The sequence below is a fragment of the Echiichthys vipera genome (genome assembly GCF_963691815.1).
Source record: "Echiichthys vipera genome assembly, chromosome: 1".
Taxonomy (NCBI): Eukaryota; Metazoa; Chordata; class Actinopteri; order Perciformes; family Trachinidae; genus Echiichthys; species Echiichthys vipera.
Window position 1 is genome coordinate 24,110,571 of NC_139826.1, and position 22,078 is coordinate 24,132,648.

The 22,078-nt window shown below is 38.9% G+C and overlaps 1 protein-coding gene across 5 annotated transcripts in view; it reads right to left on the reverse strand.

The window, feature by feature from the left end:
* Positions 1–1,367: 1,367 nt before the first annotated feature.
* Positions 1,368–22,078, reverse strand: part of nfat5b (nuclear factor of activated T cells 5b) — a 34,497-nt gene continuing 13,786 nt past the window's right edge. For 2 of the 5 annotated variants that reach the window (XM_083912386.1, XM_083912388.1), the window contains exons 2-13: positions 19,880–20,005; positions 15,364–15,985; positions 14,541–14,727; positions 12,722–12,912; positions 12,396–12,568; positions 11,213–11,347; positions 11,058–11,110; positions 9,651–9,783; positions 9,233–9,307; positions 8,993–9,096; positions 6,598–8,431; positions 1,368–6,086 (exon numbers count right to left, since the gene is read on the reverse strand). In XM_083912386.1, the coding sequence (XP_083768512.1) occupies positions 5,848–6,086; positions 6,598–8,431; positions 8,993–9,096; positions 9,233–9,307; positions 9,651–9,783; positions 11,058–11,110; positions 11,213–11,347; positions 12,396–12,568; positions 12,722–12,912; positions 14,541–14,727; positions 15,364–15,985; positions 19,880–20,005 (3,872 nt within the window). In that variant the 3' untranslated portion in view covers positions 1,368–5,847. Of the gene's footprint in view, positions 6,087–6,597; positions 8,432–8,992; positions 9,097–9,232; positions 9,308–9,650; positions 9,784–11,057; positions 11,111–11,212; positions 11,348–12,395; positions 12,569–12,721; positions 12,913–14,540; positions 14,728–15,363; positions 15,986–16,536; positions 18,486–19,879; positions 20,006–22,078 lie in introns of those variants that run through there. The other 3 variants (XM_083912389.1, XM_083912387.1, XM_083912390.1) reach the window with 3 other exon arrangements.

Consider the following 22,078-nt stretch of genomic DNA (forward strand, 5'->3'; position numbering starts at 1 on the left):
ATAATAAGAATAAATTAAATATTCTTGCCATTTGTTTTACACAACAGTACAACAAAGTGCTGGTCAACAGGACATTTGGACCTGGCAGTAATATTAATAAAAGATTAGTGAGTCATATGTGTTAGTACCAAATTCAACAAAAACGGAAAGGTTTCTTAACTCTAGCATGATGCAAAACAGATTACTTTGTAGTATCTTTATTTAACAGAGATGCAATTATTACAGCTTTATAAAAAACCCGTAATTTATTTAAAGTCCAGATCAAATGTCAGATGGGTTTTCAAAATCACACTTAAAAATGTAATGCCACTCATTTGACACTATAAATAAATGGGATGCCTGAATAATAGAGGTGATAAATGGACAGATAGATGACTGACTGACACGGTCTTCCTTTAAATCATCACATTACAATTTTTCAGACAATTTTATCCAAAGCAACTTACAATAAGTGCATTGAACCATGCGAGTACAACAACCCTCAAAGGGAAATAATCAAGTTTATCAACTTAATCAAATATGCTGATCTACCGCAAACAGAGAATGATTGTTTTTTATGGGCCAAGGTGCAGTCTTAACAGAGGAGTTTTCAGTCTGCGATGGAAGATGTGTGAGTTTCTGCCGTCCTGATGTCAATGGGAAGTTTGTTCCACAATTGAGAGGCCAGGACAGCTAACAGTCGGTACTTAGTAGCCCCCTTCTTCATACAGACACATTGATAAACTGTAGCTTAATGTATTCTTTGATTGTAATTTTTATTTTTGTGAAGATCTGCATTTAGTCTGTAATGACACATTAGTTGATAATATGGATAATACATTATCAAGCGGGCAATCAATAAGGTTATATCAAGGCCTCAACCGATTTCTATTAGTCAGATTTTAAAGTCAAGATAAACTGTGAAACAAGGCCTGACTAACCTACAGTACATTGTATATGCGGCTGGTAGCAGGATTAAGGAGCCAGAGGGGATGTTCTGTTGACATAACTGCCATCATGTGGTTTCTAACTGGAAGTTCATCCTTTAAAAAAAAAAAAAAAAAAGTCAAAGTTAGGCTTAGGTGCTTTCCCAGTGTTGCACAAGGAGGACTAACATATTTTCCTGTATTGTTCATTTTTATATGCTTTTAATTTGCTTTATACTGTATATTCTAAAGAAGTCCGATTGATGACAGAGTATATCAGTAAGAATTAAAAAATAACACCAGCCATCAGTCACAGGCCAGTAACTTCAGATGTGTCAGGGCGGGTGCTTTAACAATTAAAACTGAAACTGAAAACACATATTTCTGAATCATTGTGAATCGTTATCTCACAGTCACATATTTTTCTGTAGTAGCAATGAAAAAAAGCTCATAGTGCCAACATTTAAGGTATATATGTTTATTATAGATAGCAGCAAGTTTACAGAAATTTAATTGCAAGATAATAAAAACATCCCAACAAAAGAAAATTATAGGTTACCCCCTCCCAAGGGTGATTATTTGAGAGTTGTTCAAATGGTTAGAAACAAAAAGGCACATTTTCCCTCTTGTCATTTCCAGGATCAAAAATAGACTGTTTACTAGAAGAGTGGTTCACTCGTGTTGGGAGTGAAGAGACTTAAAAGATGTTAAAGAAATGTGGAGTAAGCAAAATTGATTTTGGAAAACAATAATACCAGAGTGGGAACAAATTACATGAAGATTGATGTTTTGCAGAATTTGTAATCCACATTGTTCCTTAATTACAGGACAAAACAATTCAAAACAATTAAATGTCTTGACTTTTACTGTGAGAACGACAAGACATCCTGGTAACTCAGAAATATTAGGAACCACTGGACCAGTAAACAGTAAGCCTGGAGCCACATAAACCCTACAAGCAATAAAGACTGAACAAAAATCAATGACTGAGATGGTTGTTGAGAAGAGGAAGTTGAATTGCAACTGACTAAAAAAATCGGTTACAGACGGCACACAGAGTATCAGAGAATATCTCAAGCAACATAAATAATAGAAAGAACATCTACTTTGGTTTCTCCTTTATGCTGCAAAAGGGAGATACTACTTAGAAAAATATATATTCAAAAACTAACAGATCTACATTTACAGTATATTAGCTGCATAGCAGTTTCAGGGAAAATTTGTCTGCATCTAAGTTTTATAACATAAATGCAATGGATACTTCAGTACGAACACGTTAGATGCATGACAGAAATTGCACAACACGTTTATCAACCACAACCACATTTATCTGGTCACTGTTGTCGAGCATTTAAAGTACATTTAAAGTCTTATGGCTTAAAACATTCTAGTTAATGAGGACTAATCATCACCGGCAGAACCAGTGGGGTATTAAACAGGCAACAATGGCAAAACATTAATTTGGTCACTACTACAACATCTCCTCAGGGCACATGTACAATATCTACTAGTGTCTGAAGTGACATTTTATGGAAAAAAACAAAACAGCCTGAACATCTGTAATAGCAGATTCAATTTGTTGATATTGACGGGTAATGTTGAAAGAAAATCATTTGTTCTGTTGCAAGAAACAGAGAAAGTTAGTCTGTAGCATATTAAGGGAATATGAGAACTTTTATCAACAACCCCACTCTTTCCCACAGATAGTAGTGACTGTATAATGAGCCATGCTTTTAAACATGCTCTCCAGTTACAGTGTAAATACACAAATGAGGAAACAGTAATTTCAAAAAAGTAATTACCTCCACAGTGTGTGTATAAAAAAGCGTTCTGGGTCTAATATGAGACATTTGCAGCCATCCTGTATGATCACATTCAGTTCTATTCACAGTAAAAATACTGAAATTTGTTGGTCCTGTTCTGAAGTATTTCTGATTTTGACAGCAAAAATGATTAGTCAAAAACTATACTACAATTATAAGTCTTGAACAAGCACATGATGTACATGCACATTAAGGTGTATATTATTACAAAATAACAAATGTGTAACTGTACACACAGGAATGTACATTTTATTCATAGTGTACAAAGCACTTTACAGTCTCATCTCAAGGTGCCAGTTACAATATCAGCAGGTGTGAGGGGCCAATTCACACTGCTGTCATCAATAAAGACAGAACATATCCAAACACAACTGTATAGGGGGAAACAATTTAGATAACAAACAACACACAAATAAATTAAATATGCTTCTCTGGCACAGGCTCTACAAAGATTTAAAAAAAAAAAAAGAAAGAAAAAGATCTAAACTTTGTAAAACAAACAAAAACAAATACAATCATAAATACTCACAAGGTGAAGAAAGCCAATCACAGATAGCTCTTTTCTCCAAAGTCAGGTTTCCTTCAGGAGTAGGGTCCCTTTAAAAACCACTCACAGCCGCTCAAACTGACACGCCGTAGTTCCTCAAAATCACATTAGTCAAGTGTACATAATCTCCATCAGACCACAACAGCTGTTTCTGACTGTAAAGTGTATAAAATGTAACGATGTTTATGTGTTTCTAACAAACTGTACATAGAAAACAAGATAACGACTGGGGCGTAAAACTGAGTCAATCTGTCATCATCAGAGACCAGCCCCTTTTTCACGCGCGCACACACTTGCAGTGAAACTAAAAATGACACAAACATGTTTTTGTTTTCCCCAAAACAAAAAGAAGGAAAAGTGCGGCAGCAGGACATCATGCCTAATAATGAAATTATCTATGTTTGTGTTTTCTTAAGAAGGAGAAAAAAAGGAATAAAAATGCACGAGCCATAAAACTGGCCTGTCCCCAGGAGTTATGCAAAGCAAGATTCGAGTCAAACTTTGGTCCTGAGGCCAATGGTCAATTGCAGACAATTGCATTTACAAGAAAACATGTAAAATGGGCTCTGTTCCTGCATGTTAATACCTTAACCTGGATGAGATGTATAATGTACAGCTGTAGCTTCTCCTCAACATTCACTAAATCCATCACATTAATAAAACTGTTTTTTGTTTTGTTTGTTTTCTTAAAAAGGCTCTTTTCTAGCTGGTTTAAGAATACTATTCCAGTTCATGCGTGCCTGACGCAGAATGATGCCAATAAAATGACACCAAAACACATAATAATAATAATAATAATAATAATAATAATAATAATATACTAAATTACATTCTACTCTCTCTACTGTAGATGTGTTTGAGTAAGAGGTATATGTCAACTGAAATTAGATTATTTGAATAATAATGTCTCGATCCACATTTTTTCCTCATTTGTCCAGATTTCTAAGCTGGTTTTCAGGAATAAAAAATGTATTAGGTTTTTGGAATGAATAGCTGAAAGTTGTAACAGCATGTAAAAAAAGTATCTTCTTCACTGTAAACAATGAGGAAGAGGTGGTTGAAAAAAAAATCACACCACCTCTTGTGGGACTGTACTGTACCCTCGTGGTCACAAAGAACATAGCATCATTAAGTGTTGAATATACATGTTTTTAAAAAAGTCTCAGCCAGTATTTGTTATATTTCCACCGCCACACTTTCTTATAAGATTCGCCTCTTTGTAATGCGTTAAAAGAGAATCTGTTCTAAAAAGAATCAAACTGACACAGTTTGTTTTTTGCTGAATACAGACTAAATGTTAGCCTGAACATGTCTGCTTATATAACACAGTGCTGTCTGTACACTGTGGTGGAGATGGTAAAGTATCTCGTACTGAAAGATATGTTTCACAGCTGGAAGTGATCGCCTTCACTGCACCGCCACACAGACAGCTGTTGGCTGAACTGCAAATATTATTTTATACATATTACTGCACCAAACAGGTCTAGACAAGACTAGATCTAATTTAGCAAGGCCACATAATACCACATTACTTCAGTTATACGCCTACTGAGCACTGTTTCTTTCTACGTCATAAAACCAAAGTCACTGTGGGCTATCAGAGACAGCTAGAGTGAACATATTTATATTATCAGGTGCAAGCTCACTGCTACAACACTGAAATAATCAGCACCCACATATAAGACACTTGTTTGTGACTACAGTGTAAAACACGTTTCTACTTTTCTTCTACCTCTCATTTCTCTGCCTCATCTCAAACCATCTTTCAATTCACTTTCTGCACTGTTGGGTGAAAATACATTTTACGCCAACATCGACTATCTTCCGTTTAATCAACCATACATACCAAAGTCTCTCTAAACTTTCCTGCTATACCGCACACTACACCTTCCATGCAACAAAAATACAAAAAAAAAGCATTAAAGGGAACACTATTCATGGAAACCACTAAACACTTTGGAGAATACTTTGGAAAACACCATGTAAGCCGTCACAGATAACATCACTGACAATCCATCTACAGATACACACAAAACTTCACAAGTTAAATGGATTAACAAGACCACAAAGTTACTGTAATTTCGCAGTAAAAGTTTGAAGAAAAGCGCCCTATGCTGCTTTTCTGACAGAACAAGTCCATCCCTACTTTTGCTATAACAGGGAGTCAGTCAGTCTTAAAGACAAAGGGAATTCACTTTTCTCGGCCCGCCGACTCAGCCAAGAAATTACAAACCAAATTCCTAGTTCACTGTCTGGATATTAATTTGTCCAGTTATAATGTAATAACAGATATCATTTATGCAACTCATCCGGACTTTTTTTTGGAAGGAAGCAGAAAAACACCTTCACTGCTCTTTCCAAATAAATCATCAGCCCCTGAAGCCAACCAAATACTGTGTAAGTAGGGCAGAAAGATATTTGGTGATCAGATATAAGTACATAACTTTATGTTTGTCTCAAAGTTCATAATGCTGGGCTAATTCATAAATATCTTACTGCAAGTGATTTCACTACATTTTAAAATTATTCCACATATGGAATTAAAAGACAAATCTGTGACCCTGTATGAAGGTTAGTATGAACGTGTTAAGTTGCTGCCTGACTCCTGCAGGCTGACCAGCAGGTCATCAATCTTCTCCATGTTCTGAGAGGCAGTCATGCTGTTCTGCACGGGTCCAGACTGAGACAGGGACTGGTTGAGCAAGGACTGGATGTGTGCGTCACTCTCTCTTTGGTTCTGACCAGACTGGCTGATGGCTATTATCTGATCCGACAGCGTGTTTCCAGGAGTGTTCATCAGCTGGCCACATTCTGCGAAGAGGGAACAGAATGCAAACCTCACACTTACAGCGTAATGTTCTGCGTTTGTTTGTCCTTTGTGCTTTCATACGAGTTAATTTATTTGAAGTGCATTGAAATTAAATGGAAGGACAATTAGCATAAAACTAGGTGAACGTGAAGACTATGTTTGAACTTATGATCACAAGAATTAACTTTGTTATATATGTAATATATATAAATTAAATATTATACATCTTATCTCCATGACAACTGAGCAACTCGATCGAGCACACGATGTGGCTGAAAGCAACATTTCTAAATCAATTATGGAATGTGTAAATCAATGTCTTTTGGGACTTAAAGGAGATTTCTTTTTTCAGGTTGCACATACTGTCGATTTCTGACTTGGTTTCCCATTTAATTTGCTGAGGGAGTAAACAAAACCTTTCATCAGTCAATTTTGTAGATAGTTCTTTAAATATTTGCATTCATACAACCTCAACAGGTTTAAAGGTGTACATGTGTGTATTCAATTTCTTACCGTTCTCTATCCCAAAAAGGAAGAGGCCCGGCTGTTGAGGCTGGCTGGGCTGACTGATGCTCGCACTGATGGCTGTCTGAAACAAAGTCCCTGGCTGTTGAACAGGGGAGGAGGTGGTCGTCTGGAGGTTTGCCACACCATTCTGTGTGGCAAACATGGCTGACTGTGCGAGCTCCTGCGTGGCCAGTCCCCTTTGCAGAGAGGCCATGTTAGACTGAGGCATAAAGAGGCCCACAGGCTGCTCCTGCCGGTTGCTTGAGCTGCTGCCCAGCTGCATCGGTTGTTGCTCTTGAAACATGACTTGCTGTCGTGGATTGGTGGGGTTCCCTAAAGTCATGGGCTCAGAGCGATCCTGCTGGTTTACTGTCACTATACTGGCTTGGGAAAAGAGCAGAGAGGGGTTTTGGGGATCCTGGGAAACTAAACTGCTGCTGGTCAGTGGTGGAATCTGACCCTGGCTGCTGAACAGAAGGCTGGAGGCCTGATCTTGAGTGGACAGGGGGTTGTTGCAGAACAATAAGCCAGCCTGCTGTTGCTGCTGCTGGCCTGGAGATAGTGTGTTTGCAGATGGATGTGGGGCGATGTTCTGAAACAGGGAGGTTTGCTGGGCTGCCGGTGTGTGGGGCTGAGGCTGGGAGGGCTGCTGCTGCTGCTCCATGGGGCTTCTCTGTTGGATGGGGGAGAGCTGGGTCTGAGACTGAAATACTGGCTGTGGTTCAGGGGAAGACGTTTGTAGAGCATTGAGGAAGGCTAGTTGCTGCTGCTGCTGCTGCTGTTGTTGTTGTTGTTGTTGTTGTTGTTGTTGCTGTTGTTGAGCGCTACTGGTTGTAAGCTGAGAGGGAAGGGATGTCTGAGGGAGGAAAAGTCCCGGAGTTGAGGGCCGCTGGTCTGGAGACTGTAGTACTGTCATGCTGTTTTGGAAGAGAGCAGCCTGGACCTGCTCCTGAGAGGCTTTCTGAAACAACCCGACCTGTGGATCTTGTGTTTCAGCCAAAGAACTGGGATTGTGGAACATGGGTGGTGAAGGGTGCGAGGGTGTCTGCTGGAGGAAGTTGGTCTGAATAGAGAGCAAGTCACTCGCCTGCTGAAAGAGAGCTGCTTGTTGCTGCTGTTGCTGTTGCTGCTGCTGCTGCTGCTGCTGCTGGGCCTGTTGGAAAAGCGTTCCCTGGTTTGGCATCACTCCTTGTGATGAGCCTTGCTGCTCGACGTTCTTGGCCTGAGGGGCATCCTGAAACATGCCACACTGCATCTGAATCTGTGACTGAAACAGCTGAAACTGCTGCTGCTGTTGCTGCTGTTGAAGCTGTTGTTGCTGGATTTGTTGCTGTTGCTGCTGTTGTTGTTGAATTTGCTGTTTTTGGATCTGTTGTTGGTGCTGGATGTGTTGTTGCTGCTGTTTGGCCATTGAGTCAGACTGAAGTGGTAAGTTACAGAACCCTTTGGCTTTAAGTTGCCTCACCGCCTCCTCCAGCTGGGCTACTTCGTCTGGGGGGAACAGTGGCAGCTGCTGCTGCTGAGCCGCAGCTTCTCCACACAGCCTCCCCACAGCTCCAGAGCTGCTCCCGGGCCGCTCCTGACCCTCTCTGGGCTCCAGGAGGAACTGCTGTGATCCCTGTTGGAGCAGAGAGTCTGCAGGCACAGAGAAGGAGCTGGTGGTCGCAATGTCCTGCTTCTGGATAGTGCTTAAGGGCTCTGTGTTGGGAAAAACAGGAGCCTGGCCTTTGTCAGGGTCGCCTGCAGGCTGAGACAGGTTGTTAGGGAATGGTCTGTTTTTATTTAGATGTCCTGCAGTCATGTCTGGGTTCTGCTGGGCTGGACACAGATCACCAGTCTGCTGAAAACACAAAATAAAACATGTGCTTTTAGATTCTGTGTTTGGTTTCATTGTTCAACATTTATTGTCAAAACTCTCTGCATTTAACACCTTTTGGGGGGGTGTCCCTGACTAAGAGCTTACATAGTTGAATCTGATTGTCAAATGTTGCCCAACATAAACTTTTTTTCTCTCATTGATCCATATTCTCATTTGCAACATTGACTTTTATTCTTTCTACAAAGACAAAAGAGCTAAAACATGCCCTGCGTCATAAATTGACAGTTGTATATCTGCCCCTTCTGTGTAAGCTGTATGTAGAAAGTTAGCAAACACAACATTATTGATGTGACTATCATTTAGCTGTTTAAAAAGACAACTCTGTTTGAAACTTTCATCCTTAATTCAATTTCCTCTCTTTGTAGTAATCTACAGACAGAAGGGAAACAACAGGGGACTGAAGGGACAGTAAACGAGAGGGATACAAAGAGCAGTTTCTCAGTTTTCTCTTCAATCTTAATACTTTTCACTATGTGAAGCTTTTAAGGAGGTCTTTAATAAGGGTACATGTCAATATATTACCTTAAATACACCAGAAGATTTGAGGTTGTTGGTGACCTCCATCGGAGTGACATCTTCTCTCTTCACTAAAGGCAACATCGAAGGCATCAAGGCACCATCTAGAACTGTAGGAGCAAGATCAAAGAATACATTACGTCTTATTCTTATAATGTCTTCTTTTACGTCTTGTACAAGTGGCGGCAGTCCAAATGGGAGAATACAGTCATGGTTATATAGTATAGTAAACAAAGGTAAAATAACCTTTAATTTGTTCATCAAATGAACAAGTCTTCACTGGAGAAGGCGCCTCTTTCTTCACAGGAACATCGTTTTTTGCTACAAGGGCAAACATCAACAGATTCACAAAACTCGAAAACAATGAAAACATACAGTACAGCACAATAATTTGATTATCATATCTTTCCATGTTTTGTTCCGACTGAAGACCTTACAATTACAAAAAGTGCTGATGAAAGATTTTGTTAATGATTGCTAATACTTGCTCTGATCCTTCTAAACTGAAGGTGGTGAGCCAGCTGTCATGCCTGCCAGTCAATCTAAAAAGTACTCTGTAAATAGTGACCTTGCAATTAGAAGTTTACATGCCATCTAACAAGCTGGTCTCCCTAGCAGCCGATTGCAAAAAGAGACAGATGAAGAGGAATTGATTGGGACCAACTTGAATCTGGAGTGTAGGTAAAAGGCTGAACATCATGGGACCTCCCAGCATTCGTCACCACATAGATTCCCACACACACCGACGAGGTGATGGCTTGGTTCTGGTACGGAGGAACCTTCACTATCAAGTGATTCTAGAGGGGTGTTCATTCAAAATAAAAAAAGTCAGCAAAAAATAATAAAAAAAAGAATGAATACTAAAGTAGGCCCAACCACTCTTATCTGAGTCAAAATGTGAGCGGATTAGAACAACTAGAGAATAATCATCTAAATGAGGAGTAACATTTAGATGAGCAGGTCATCACTTTGTCTGTATTTTGTACCTACCGACACAACCTAGTGAAGTGAATGCATGAATGAATGTGCAGATTGGGTTTACACAATGATGACTGCCTTCAGTTATGAAGATTTGTTTTATAAATTATATAAATCTAATATTTAGGTTGTTTTTTTTACACATTTGGATCTTAAAATATTCATCAGTTATGCTCTTCATGCAGTTCATATCTCTAGGACGTTCTTCCTAAGTGATCGGGCAAACTAAGTGTGGCCATATCTACCAAATGACCGGGGCAATAGCTGCATTCCTCAACTGAATAACATTTTAATCCCTCTTATTAACAGCTGGAGGCAGTAAAGCTTTGAAAAATGTAGTGTTGCCTCATAAAAGAGCAGAAAAGCAGACTGCCAACTGAAATTAAGTTTAATGTGTTCTGAGTTAGAAAATGCAACAACATGTTTGTTAGGCCTTGCAAAAACACACTATATGTTTCAGTCAGACATGGGGTTGCGAAGGGATGACATTTTCAAAGTATGATTTCAAAAAATACAGTTACAATATACCGTAGTTTCACAGCATACAGTGTTACACAATTAGTATCAATATTACCGGTTATAATAAGCCTTAAAGGACTGAAAACAGAAGGGAAGGGAAGTTGAACATTTTATTATAACTAAACTTGAAACCATTGTTTTAATGTAAGTATGTGTTAAAAGTCTCCCTTTTGAAAATAAATACTAAATCAATTTTCATATTACAGTATACATATTTCATATTACAATTTACCCTTTAACAAAAACCAAAATTACATCCAATGAGTTCAACAAAAGAACCGTTTCTTTTACCTGCAGATTCACAAACTCTCTCTAATTCTGACCATTTTGTTTCCAAGGGCAAAGGTTTAAAGTGTCTCAAACTGGACTGTTGAGACACACTCAGTATAGCCTTTGAGACTGAGTGTAATTAGGTCAGAACACAATGAGACTACTCAAACCTTTGAACCAGCAGCCTTTTAAGATGATTACATCTAAAGCCCCATACAAATCTCAAACGGCTAGGTCTATCTACTCAGCTGATTAGTAATTGGCAATTCGGTGCAAAAATAACACAAGAGCGATCACAATTTACCTGGTGAAACAGCTCCATGTCAATATCGGCCTCTGCCTTCCACGATTTCTCATCTGGAACAGACAATGTGCAGCATGTTTACTGGAGAAAAGTTTTGGTGAATGAACCCAAAGAATCCAAGGACAATCATATTCTAAAAAACAATCATTTCTTACCAGATACATTCTCCTGAAATATGACTTTGGTGTCTTTAAGAAAGTTTTTGCCAATGATAAAGACCTCTTCTCCACCCCTCACTGTACAGCTGTGTAGTGACTTCTTCAGGATTTCAGGCACTCCTGCAGGCTGAGCTGAAAACAGAGCAGATATAAACAGTGTGGATTTTCACTGAGAAATACAGGCCTTAATAAACGGAACTATAGAGCAAATCAGTTTAGACTTATTTTCACCCATAAGTATGTTTATAATGTCTCAAAGTAATTCATTTAATCCTAAATGGTTCAATTACAGAGGTAAGTGCTGGAAATGGTATTTAATTAAAACTAAAAAATTAACACAAAAAAAGTTAATTCAACAGCCTTCTGCAGCACAATCCACTGTCGCAATCCCACTTGTAGATTTAGATTTTATCTTTTTAATTAATAATTCGATTTTTAATTCTGAAAGTGTGTTTCAAAAACAAAAACCAGCTCTGTTGTATTATCGTGCACTTATCACATGATAAGCTTACTGTATCCTCACGCACACACACACACACACACACACACACACACACACACACACACACACACACACACACACACACACACACACACACACACACACACACACACACACACACACACACACACACACACACACACACACACACACACACACACACACACACACACACACACACACACTTTGCGGAAAGATATTTCCCTGGATTGCATGCTAGCTTTGTGTAAACAATAGAAGTCCACACACTTCTATTGTTTCGTCCTTTCCATTTTTTCTCCCCTGTCTCTCTCAAAGCAGTTCTCCCAAATCCACTTACACATTCTTATAGCCCTAAGCGTCTTTCCTGTTTATGAAACCTGCCACACCCTCATACACTACGCATTATCAAATAACACTTGAATCAGAAGGGATCTTTACACACTGTCTCCAAATGTGGAAATTAAAAGACAACAGTCTCTTGACCTCAGGGTAGACCAAACTTCAGAAACAGGACTTCTCCTATTAAAGAGATGAAAATAGCTCTGATGATAATTATTAACTATGTAAAATACAGGTCAGCTGTCTGTTTAGATTATTTTAATTCTAGTGAAATTAGTTTAATATATTGAAGTAATACACTAGAATGTCTGCACATATAAAAGCATTTCCACAGAGTCAAACAGGAGACCGACTTACTACACAGGATTGGAGATGAGGGAGTCTGTAGTGTGAGCATTGATCCATCTGGGCGGGGGATGTTGACACGAAACACCAGCCGAGCGCGCGTGCTCTTCTTCTTTGATCCAACCACACCAATGCGAGCCTCGACATCAGCATTTCGGAGTTTCAAGATCCCAACACAGTCCACCCTGCACAGAGAGACAATGTTAGTAGTACAACTAGGCAGATAAAAGCAACATTTTCTCTGTCTGTGGGTTATATAAACAATAAAATGACATTCTTTATAGGAGTAATATTGATCACAAAAACTACCCAATTTCAATCTCAAGAAAAGTACGTACGCTAGTGTCATGTTGTTGCCTGGATCAAGGGACACCTCGATGACAGTTGTGCCATCAATGTCCACCTCTTTGCAGGCCGTGGTGTTGCGGCCGGTCACCCTGCAAGCTTGGTAAAAACCATGAGGCTTAACACGCCCACTGTCGTTGCCCACAAACACCTGCAAAACCACTGGCTCATGCACGCCCTCCAGCTGTGTAAGTAAAAACAATTGAAAAGCAATAAACAGTATGCATTATAAAACGTGTTTTATACAGATGCTTCCCTACCTGTCCAGTAGATGCCCCTAACTTCTCATCAAGCAATTAAGCCTCATGTGTACTGCATTCTTATCTAGTTTATTTATCTTCTATTGTTACCTTCTATTTCTGACCTCTATGCTCGTTATCTGTACTGTCAGGACTTGTGAAGAGAGAAATATAATTGGTAGATTGTCATAAAACCTTTGCAGATAACCTCACACCACGCCTCAAACGTAATGCAGGTGGTTGTCAACCGCAAAGACTGTGTGTTTCATTTATGCTAGGGATGAACAGGAGCTGTTCAAATCCAGCCCAAACCTTTCTGACACAAAACTTGTACAATGACAATCCTCTCTCCACATATATATTACAAATCACTTTAAAATGGTATTAAAATATAATAGGAAATCATAATGCAGAGTGACTATTTAACAAATAGTGAATTTGACCTGGCATTGACAAGCAATTAGTATTAACACACCATTTGGGGCACAATAAAACTTGATTGGGACACCCCTACCGAGCATATTGAAGCTACACTGCTACATTTTCATTTAAAAACAAATATCTTTTGCTAAGTTTATGCCTACCGTCCACACAACTCTAGCATTTCTGAGCCCCTAAAACGGAGCTGTTTGGAAACACTGAGCCCCTTTTAGTGCAAAAACCTTTGGGTTGCATTTTAGTGTGAAAGAGCAGAACTAAGACTAAGAATTTGGAAATAATGATGCAGACATGTCATTCTTTTGTGTTTCAACCTTCTTGTGTGGATACATTGTTCCCTTTGCCATGGCGTCCCCTGGCGATGGATAATGCTCTGAGTTCTAATATGTCACTGTATTTGCTTTGCAACATCTCCCAATCTGTGCCGCCTTTACTCGTCTGTTACTTTCTTTACTTACTTTACTTGCCCATTAAACGTGAATGGTCATATGCAACTAAAACACTTGCATGGACAAAAATCCTTTTTGTTTGGAATCGCTGTTTTAGAATGAAAGCATAGTAGTGTGGATGTAGCCACTTACAAAAGAAGACACTTTCCACTTTTTCAAACACTATGACCTTAATTCAACACCGGGTGAGTAATTGATATAAAAGGGGTAATATTAAGGCTAAAATATTCTTCCGCTTTGAACTTATTTGACTTGTGTTTTACCCCAATGCTCCTTTGGCTCTAAAAATAGCAAATCTTATACACACTGTGCGTCTTCCAGCAACAACACACGCCCCCTGACCCCTGAGATCTGCGTTTCGGTGCTGCAGGGACTGCTCTGTGGGACATTTCCCCAAACTGCCACAAACCACAATGTTTAAGTGTTTTGCTGGAAATAATCATCAATGGGCCCCTTCCTTTTGGATTACATTTGATAATTGACTTGAATGGAGCAGCTTGTACCGGGGCCAGCAGGTAAGTCTTTCAAAACACTCTTTTAATAAACTTTGTGTTCACATACTAATGTGTAGGGACTTGTATCATGCTACTGCAGAGGTTTGGTGTTATTTGGAGCAGCATTAGTGGTTACAATATTGAAGACTACAGACTTCATTATAGAGGCTGTGTCAGGGGTATAACAGGTACCTTTACAGTAGGAAAGCCCTGCTGAGTGCGGTCCTTCACTGACCCTCTGCTGCCTTCAGTCAGATAGCGGGCTCGGTGCTGAGTCTCCGGCTGGATGAAGATCTTTAACTCCTTCCCCTCACTCTTCTGTGGGTATTGCATTGAAAGAGTTCCTCCTTTATGGTTGGTTGTCTGAGGATCATCAGAACTGTAACAAAGACCAGTTTGACAGAGACACCAGTAGATTACTTTTCATTCTAACATTTGAACCTAGCTGTCTTATTATGATATTGTTGTGTAAAAGAAATGTTAGAGTTAGAGTTAACAGGCCCTTCATCAACCAAGCATATTCTATCCGCAGCTTTTAAAGCATTCAGAGTTATCTGTTTATTTAATCAGCTCTGCTTATCCTAGGTCTTTGAGAGAGGCTCTGTGATTCACTGTGGCCGACCATTGTTTGTACTTCAGTATCCTGCCCCTCCTCCTCTCTGATCTAACCGCTCTTCTTCACTCAAAGTGTAGTGGGAAATTTGGGACCAGAGTAATCTGCAGAAGATTTACATCTGTTGTGCAATGTGTGATTTCCTGATAATACCTATTCTGACAGTCAGGATGATTGCTGTATGAGATTATGCAGAGGGGCCTTTCAGACAACTGTAATACGGAATGAAGTACCCAATTAAGAGTTTAACTAATATTGTTTTTCCTTTCATTTTCACCCATCTGTATATATCCATAGCTTCATTTGACAACTTCATAAGATGTAGAGGGGCAAGACATGGACATTAGAATATAACAGGTCAAACTCGTCGTATTTCAAACTTAATCCACTGGTTACACAAACCTTCCTTTTGATCCGGTCTTGGTGTCAGGGCCTAGCTGTGACAGGACAAAGTGTGGACCTTTGGCACTGTCTGCATCAAACACGTCCATGCTGGCTTCCCCTGCAGGCAATGACTTAGGACCAGGCCTTTGCCGAGGGGTACGTTTGCGGGACTTTCGTGGCACCTCTGTGTTGTCATTGTAAGAGACGGTGCTCATGATACTGAAGTTGGAGACAGAATCTTCCATCCAGATGCTGTTACTCTGCTCTGAGTCCAGGGATGTTTCATCCTGGCAGGACATCTGGCTGTCATCAAACAGGTCTTGTGGGGGTGGTGAGATGTTCAATATGGTACGGCGTTTAGATGGAGTCATCTGGTGGTGTGGCTGAGCCTCCTGCGATGTTACGCCTCTTCCTCCCCCTAGTTCACTGCTGCCCCTGGTGCCAGTACCATTCCCACCTTCTGCTCCGACGACCTCTGGAACAGCTCTGCTATTCCTGGCGTCTTCCAGGTCAACGCTGCCGCTGCCGCTGTGAATTGGGTTCTGGTCACTGGCTGAAGCACTGGAATGCATGGTGGGGCTGGAAGAGGTGGAAAAAGCACTGCGGGGGCCTTCCATGGTCATAGAGGAGGACATGGCATCTACAGTGCAAATGATTAGACAGTGAATAAAGGCCTCTCAACCAGTGTTGGCTAGCAGTCCCATTTAAGCAGCAAAATTTGTTCATTATTTTTTGGTTTTGTTTAGCATTTTTTTGTTACATCCAATTACAATTTCCCCCTATTATTGGATCTTAAGTGTGTGTGTCTGTGATGCTGAGGATTTGTAAATGTACAGTATGTGAAGTATAGGTGTGGCTAAAAAAGGGCCAAAGAAGAGCTGAGAGGTGAGCAATCCTTTAAAAAAAATTTTTTTTTTAAAGAGATACGACTAAAAATACTTGAGAATAAACTAAGTTTCAACTAAAAAACTGAATGAATGTATCATTATTATTAGCGTTTTGTTCATGGTTTACTGAAAAATTAGCGAAAAAGGATGAAATGGAGAGGGAAGTTCAAAACATTAATATGTACAATATTATGCATGCCAATTATTGGAGCGTTTACTTTGAATTTCTTTATTTTTTTGCTACAAAAGTTCATTTCGTTGGGACTGAACGTAGCCACAGAGACAAAATAAACAAGCTTCTGACCTATGAAGCAGAGAACTGCAGACCATTTTATATGCAGACACTCCCTGCTTCAGAGGGAACTTCCTGGAATATAAAAATGAGACAGCGAATGAGCAATAAGAGCTGAACAGTAAAATTTTATTCAAATTTGTTAAAAAGAATAATAACACAGGGTATTTAGTTTGTCCAAAAAATGTTGCTCCAGCATGCTGACACACACTGTAATTTCAAAAGCATTCAAATAGTTACATTGAACTAGATGAAGAGTGGGGAAAAGTCTGGTTAAGTTGCAGATAGTAAAAAAGGAGTTAGACTGCTGTTGACATTCTGGATTGTTTGGTGACTCATTAGTTTGCATAACACACAGTCAGAAAGAAAAAAAGGCACATAAAAAGAATGGAGGGAGTGTCATTTTGAGCAAGTATCAAAACACAAAGACATATGATAACAAACCATAAATATACAATATGATCAAATACTGTTGGATACCTAATTCTATTACAGATGTTGAGAGGTGGGTTATGAGTGTTTACTCTCTATTATACCCTATGTACTACATGAAAGCTTTTTATAATGGCAAAAACAGTGTTGCAAATGAAAAACAAACCATTATAATACTGTTCTGCTAAAAATAAAAAAATGAGGTCGCTGTGAAGTTTGTTTGAAGAAACATATTTTTTAAAGGAAAAAACAAACAAATAAAAGCCAGGTTATGTTATTGGCAGTTTTCAATTAAACTTATAGTTCCATGTAAAGTAAAATATACTTCACCTTCCTTCTCTTACAGACACATTTTTCCACCAGGTCAGAGTGCTGCAAGTGGCTGTAATGGAGCACTGAAGTCCATGGATTTACTGAAACTCACTCTAACGCCTTGATGCTTCAATGAGGAGCAGAGCAAAACAGCTACAGTGAAGCATACTCATTTTTATCTCATTTATTTCCATTTTTAACTGTTCTCCTGATGGACATTTGGGGATTTTCAGAAATGGATTGGGGCTAAAGAAAATAAACATTTATTCAACTGCTCTGAGTGCTTGAGACAGAAAGCCATAAAAATGCTGTCATTCATAACACTATCAGTCCACTATTAATTAGTTTGGACTATTGATTGTTTTTGTGACTTGTAGACATCGTCAGACCCCGGCATGAGAAAGGAAACCATGTATGCAATGCATGAAGGGCTGAGAGATAATTCAATATGATCATTTATAGTATTTAAATTGAATCGATATTGTAAAAATAATATTGACATTTCATGATACACAGTAATGTTGTCTGTACTGACAAAACAAGCATATTAACTCAAACTTCTCAGAAATGGTTATCAAGGTCATCAAACTTTACATTACTACAGTTTAATGTGTGTTTTGTGTGTGTTTTTGTCTATTTACATTTACTTGCATACATTCAGGAAGTGGCAATACACATTCTGTTTAAGACACTTGATGAGAAAAAAGGGTGGGGTATACATAAGATTTTTTCTTCTTCCCACTCCTTTTGAGGCACAAATTGCATTCAAATGTTGCTGTTTTCTGTGCAAATGCTATTGTAATGAATGCTGCTTGAAATAAATGAGATGAATAAAAAAATGTGATTAACCTCAACTGGATTACATAACCCATGATTTCACATATGTATGTGAGCAGATATCATGGTATATTAAAGTCCTTCTTTACATATATCATCAAAACGATATAAAAATGTTTTTTTTTTTTTGAAAATAGCAGATTAATTGTGTCACAGCAATATTTACAAGATTTGGACTAATTTTCGTTCATATCCTTGCATGTTATGTTAATTCTGCTCTTCTCCATAAAATGAGTAAATACTCCTAAGTACGTTTCATTTGTCAACTGTTTAATTCACACAGGAGTATACATACTGTAAATAGGCTGTACCATGTGGTTATTTATTAATTGAACTACCAGAAAACATGCTATACTGTGATACACATACATACATATATATATATATATATATATATATATATATATATATATATATATATATATATATATAGAAGGTTTTGTGAAATTATCTATATTGGATTTTGGTCATATCGCACAGCCCTGTATGAATTTATTTAAAACCAATGACAACCTTTTTTCCAGCTTGTTAATGTTGTATCACTGCCCTTAACAGTTTATTTTTTCTAACATTATTTACCAATTGGGAGGGTGGCCAAGCAATCAGTCATTTCTCAGAGAAAAGTTTTGTATTTGGACACCACGATGTATCAAGAGAATGCACAATGAAAATGTGAAGGGTCAAAGGAAAGAAGAAATGTGACGCAGCATTAGCGATTCTGACAGAAGCATGAGCTCGGATTTCTAAAGACACTTCAAACCTGTATACCCTCCGTTGTGTATGCACAGTACACTCATCTTGTTTTGTTCTTATGCAATGTTTAATGTCAGCAGCAAACCTGACAAATTTCAACTGCTCATTTGGTGAAGCGTGTAACTCTTTTCAATGACTGGTAAAAGATGATATCATGGCTGATCATGACACTTCCATCAAAACCCCTGTGATTCATCTAACATGCACCAAACAAGTGGTTTCAAGTTCAGTTGTGAGTGACCCTTTTCTATCTGACCACACTGCAAGCATAATGATCAAGATGTTATTTTTATTTTTTTAAATAACTTTTTTTATAAAGCATGAAGTCAGCAAGCTCATCAACGACAAAAATTGGCCTCATAATAAATTATATATATTGTAATATCTCATTTCTGGACTTCTGAGTTTCTAAGCCAATATGATTTTATTCTGTGAACAATACCTCCACCTTGGAAGTGCATAATGGTCAACAGTCATTACAGCCACTCAAAGCTACCTAATTAAAAAACAGAAAAAGTGAAAAAAGTTGTTAAAACAACCAAGTATTTTGTGCTGAGTATGCAACACTTTAAAATAATAAGATCTATTGGGCTCTCTCATTATTATTGGGTTCTGTGTATGATTTTAACCATTAATCTATTTTATAGTCTGTATCAAAGAGGAAAACCTGCGATACATGACCCACATTTCAACACTCTGTTGCTGCAAGAGACCACAACATACGTATTCACAACAATCCCCTTGGCCAAATATTTCACAAGCAGGTACAGACAGATGGCACGTTCAGCTGACTTAACTCCAATGACATAACTTCCTGTTTAAGCAGTTCTTGTTTTTTTTTTTTGTTTTGTTTTTTACTAGCATGGGAATCAGAGAGTAGCAGGCTGGTTGTCTGATACAAGTTTCTGTCAAATAAAGGTGTTTGTTTGCCTTTCAGGTACCCAAGTTGTGTTTTTTTGGGTGGGGCATGATGAGAACTCCCCGCAGAGATGAAATAAAGATAAAAGGAGCAGGAGCCTACCTGTTGCTAGAGCAGCTGAAGGGGGAGGCCCTGCCTCTCCACCGCTCTTTTGACTCATGACTTTTGGGCTCTGCTGTGTGGAGGAAGGCAACTGTAGCTCTTTGGGAAGAAGGTCATACGCAGACTCTGTGGAGAGAGGAGGGAACGAATGAATAGGATGGCAAGGTGGTGTTTTAACAGGTACTTGATAGCTTTTCTTGGTAAAATAAGAAATATGATTCACACACGTCATCTCAATGACAAACTTGTTGTAGACATGAAAAAAATAAAATTACTTCCTGTTGTATTGAGTCATGATATTCACATTACGGTAATAGCAGTTTCACATCACAACTCTTAAGCAATTGTAAGAACATACCCGCTACCTGGTTGGCAACAAACCTGATGAATGACAAGGAAATAACCCACAGTACAGAGCTATGTGTAAGAGAACAATGTAGGATAATTTCAGCCTCAGTTCTGATGCCAAACGAGTTTACCCCTTTTTATTACTGCCAAACTCTGGCTGTGCATATGCAAGAATCGTGCCACACAAATGATACTTGGTTCCAGGTTTTCCAATGTGAGAATTTGCTGTTTTTTTTATTTCTTTTTTAAGTACATTTGGGGTTTTGGTCTGTTGGTTGGACATTTGATTACATCTTTTAGGGCAAAAACTATGTTTTTCTCACCTTTTAGATCCAATTGATTAACAAATGAATCAAATAATAATCTGCAGATTAATTAAGGATGAAAATAACCATTAGTATTTATTGGTGTGACATTTTAGTTTACCTTAATAAATGTTTCCTAAACAGGGAGGTGGAAAGCGAATGTCCAAGCTACATATGGATGCCCTCTCACAAGATTGTCCATTTCATTTGAAGCTGAAATGGTAACTCTGGGCACTGAGTAGACATCGAAGAAGACCAAACCAGATGGAAAAAAAGCACAAAATGACGAAACTGCTGAGGTAAAAGCAAAAGCTGTAGCATACTGAATAAACAGCACGTCTCATTACAAACAGGCTGAAGGGTCATACAAAGCCTTTTTCTCTCCTCTCTGTGCCTCCCTCAGGGCCAACAGAACATGGGGAGAGGAGAAAGCCTTGGGTCAACAGCATGACAACACTTTTACTTGCAGCCTGATTCATCATCCAAATATTATGGTATGAACTGAGAGCGGCCATTACAGTCGCCTGACTCTCTTCACTGCCAACTGCCAGCTTTAATTACTTGCAGCTGAGTCCCAGGGTTCGGTGTGTATATCAGATACTTAACCCTCCCATTGTTACCACTCGCTGTGTACAATAGACAAACCTGGGACATACTGAAACCAGCCCATGCCTCTTCATTCCCAAAGCCCTGCAGTCTCTTACAGCTCGCTTTAGAAGAGCAGGGAATGCTGGTTCCCAGAAAGGGAGCTTAAATCTGGACTCAGCAAACTCATATAACTCACACTGAACCACACATACACACAGGACTCTAGTGTGGTTTTTCTGGTTATTTGCTAAGTTCTCCAAACAAAATCGCAGACACACATGCATGCACATATACAGAAACGCCCCCCCACCACCTCCACGAAAACACTTTCTCTGCCCCTACATTTACACTTTAACTCTAGACTCTTCTTGGGGCTTACTGACTGACTGCACATGCAGCAACATGTGCTCTGAGTGAGCAGCACTTCCAGTAAACAGATTGCCAACCGCACAGACAGAAAATATGTACTCTTCTCTCAAAGCAGTGGTCTTGAATCACTGGCTGGCCTGTTCAAAGTGTTTCCACAGTCCCCTGACATTTTTTTAAAGACTGAAAAAATGCAATTCTTTATTTACACGAGACAAAACACTGTAGCTTTCACACAGGAGAAGATTTAAAAACTCAAAAAGGTCAGCCTCTTTAGCTGGGAAATAAACGGTTCAAACTCACTCACACACCACGTGATGTTTTGATTTTATCTTAAGACTGCAGTCGTGTTATGCAGAACACTGACCACTGAGGAAAACCTTTCATTTTCTGTCCGTCTGTGATCATTATAATAACAAGTTAAAGCCTGACCACAAATATTTACATTGACAGACACCACGCTCGTGTGGTTAGTTTTACTCAAGTCTACTCCTGATATTAATACATTTTGATGAATATCAAAGTAGCTTCCCTCAATAACTGTTTCAAAAGTTGAGTTTCCACCTATGTTTTTAAACCGAAGGGTAAATAA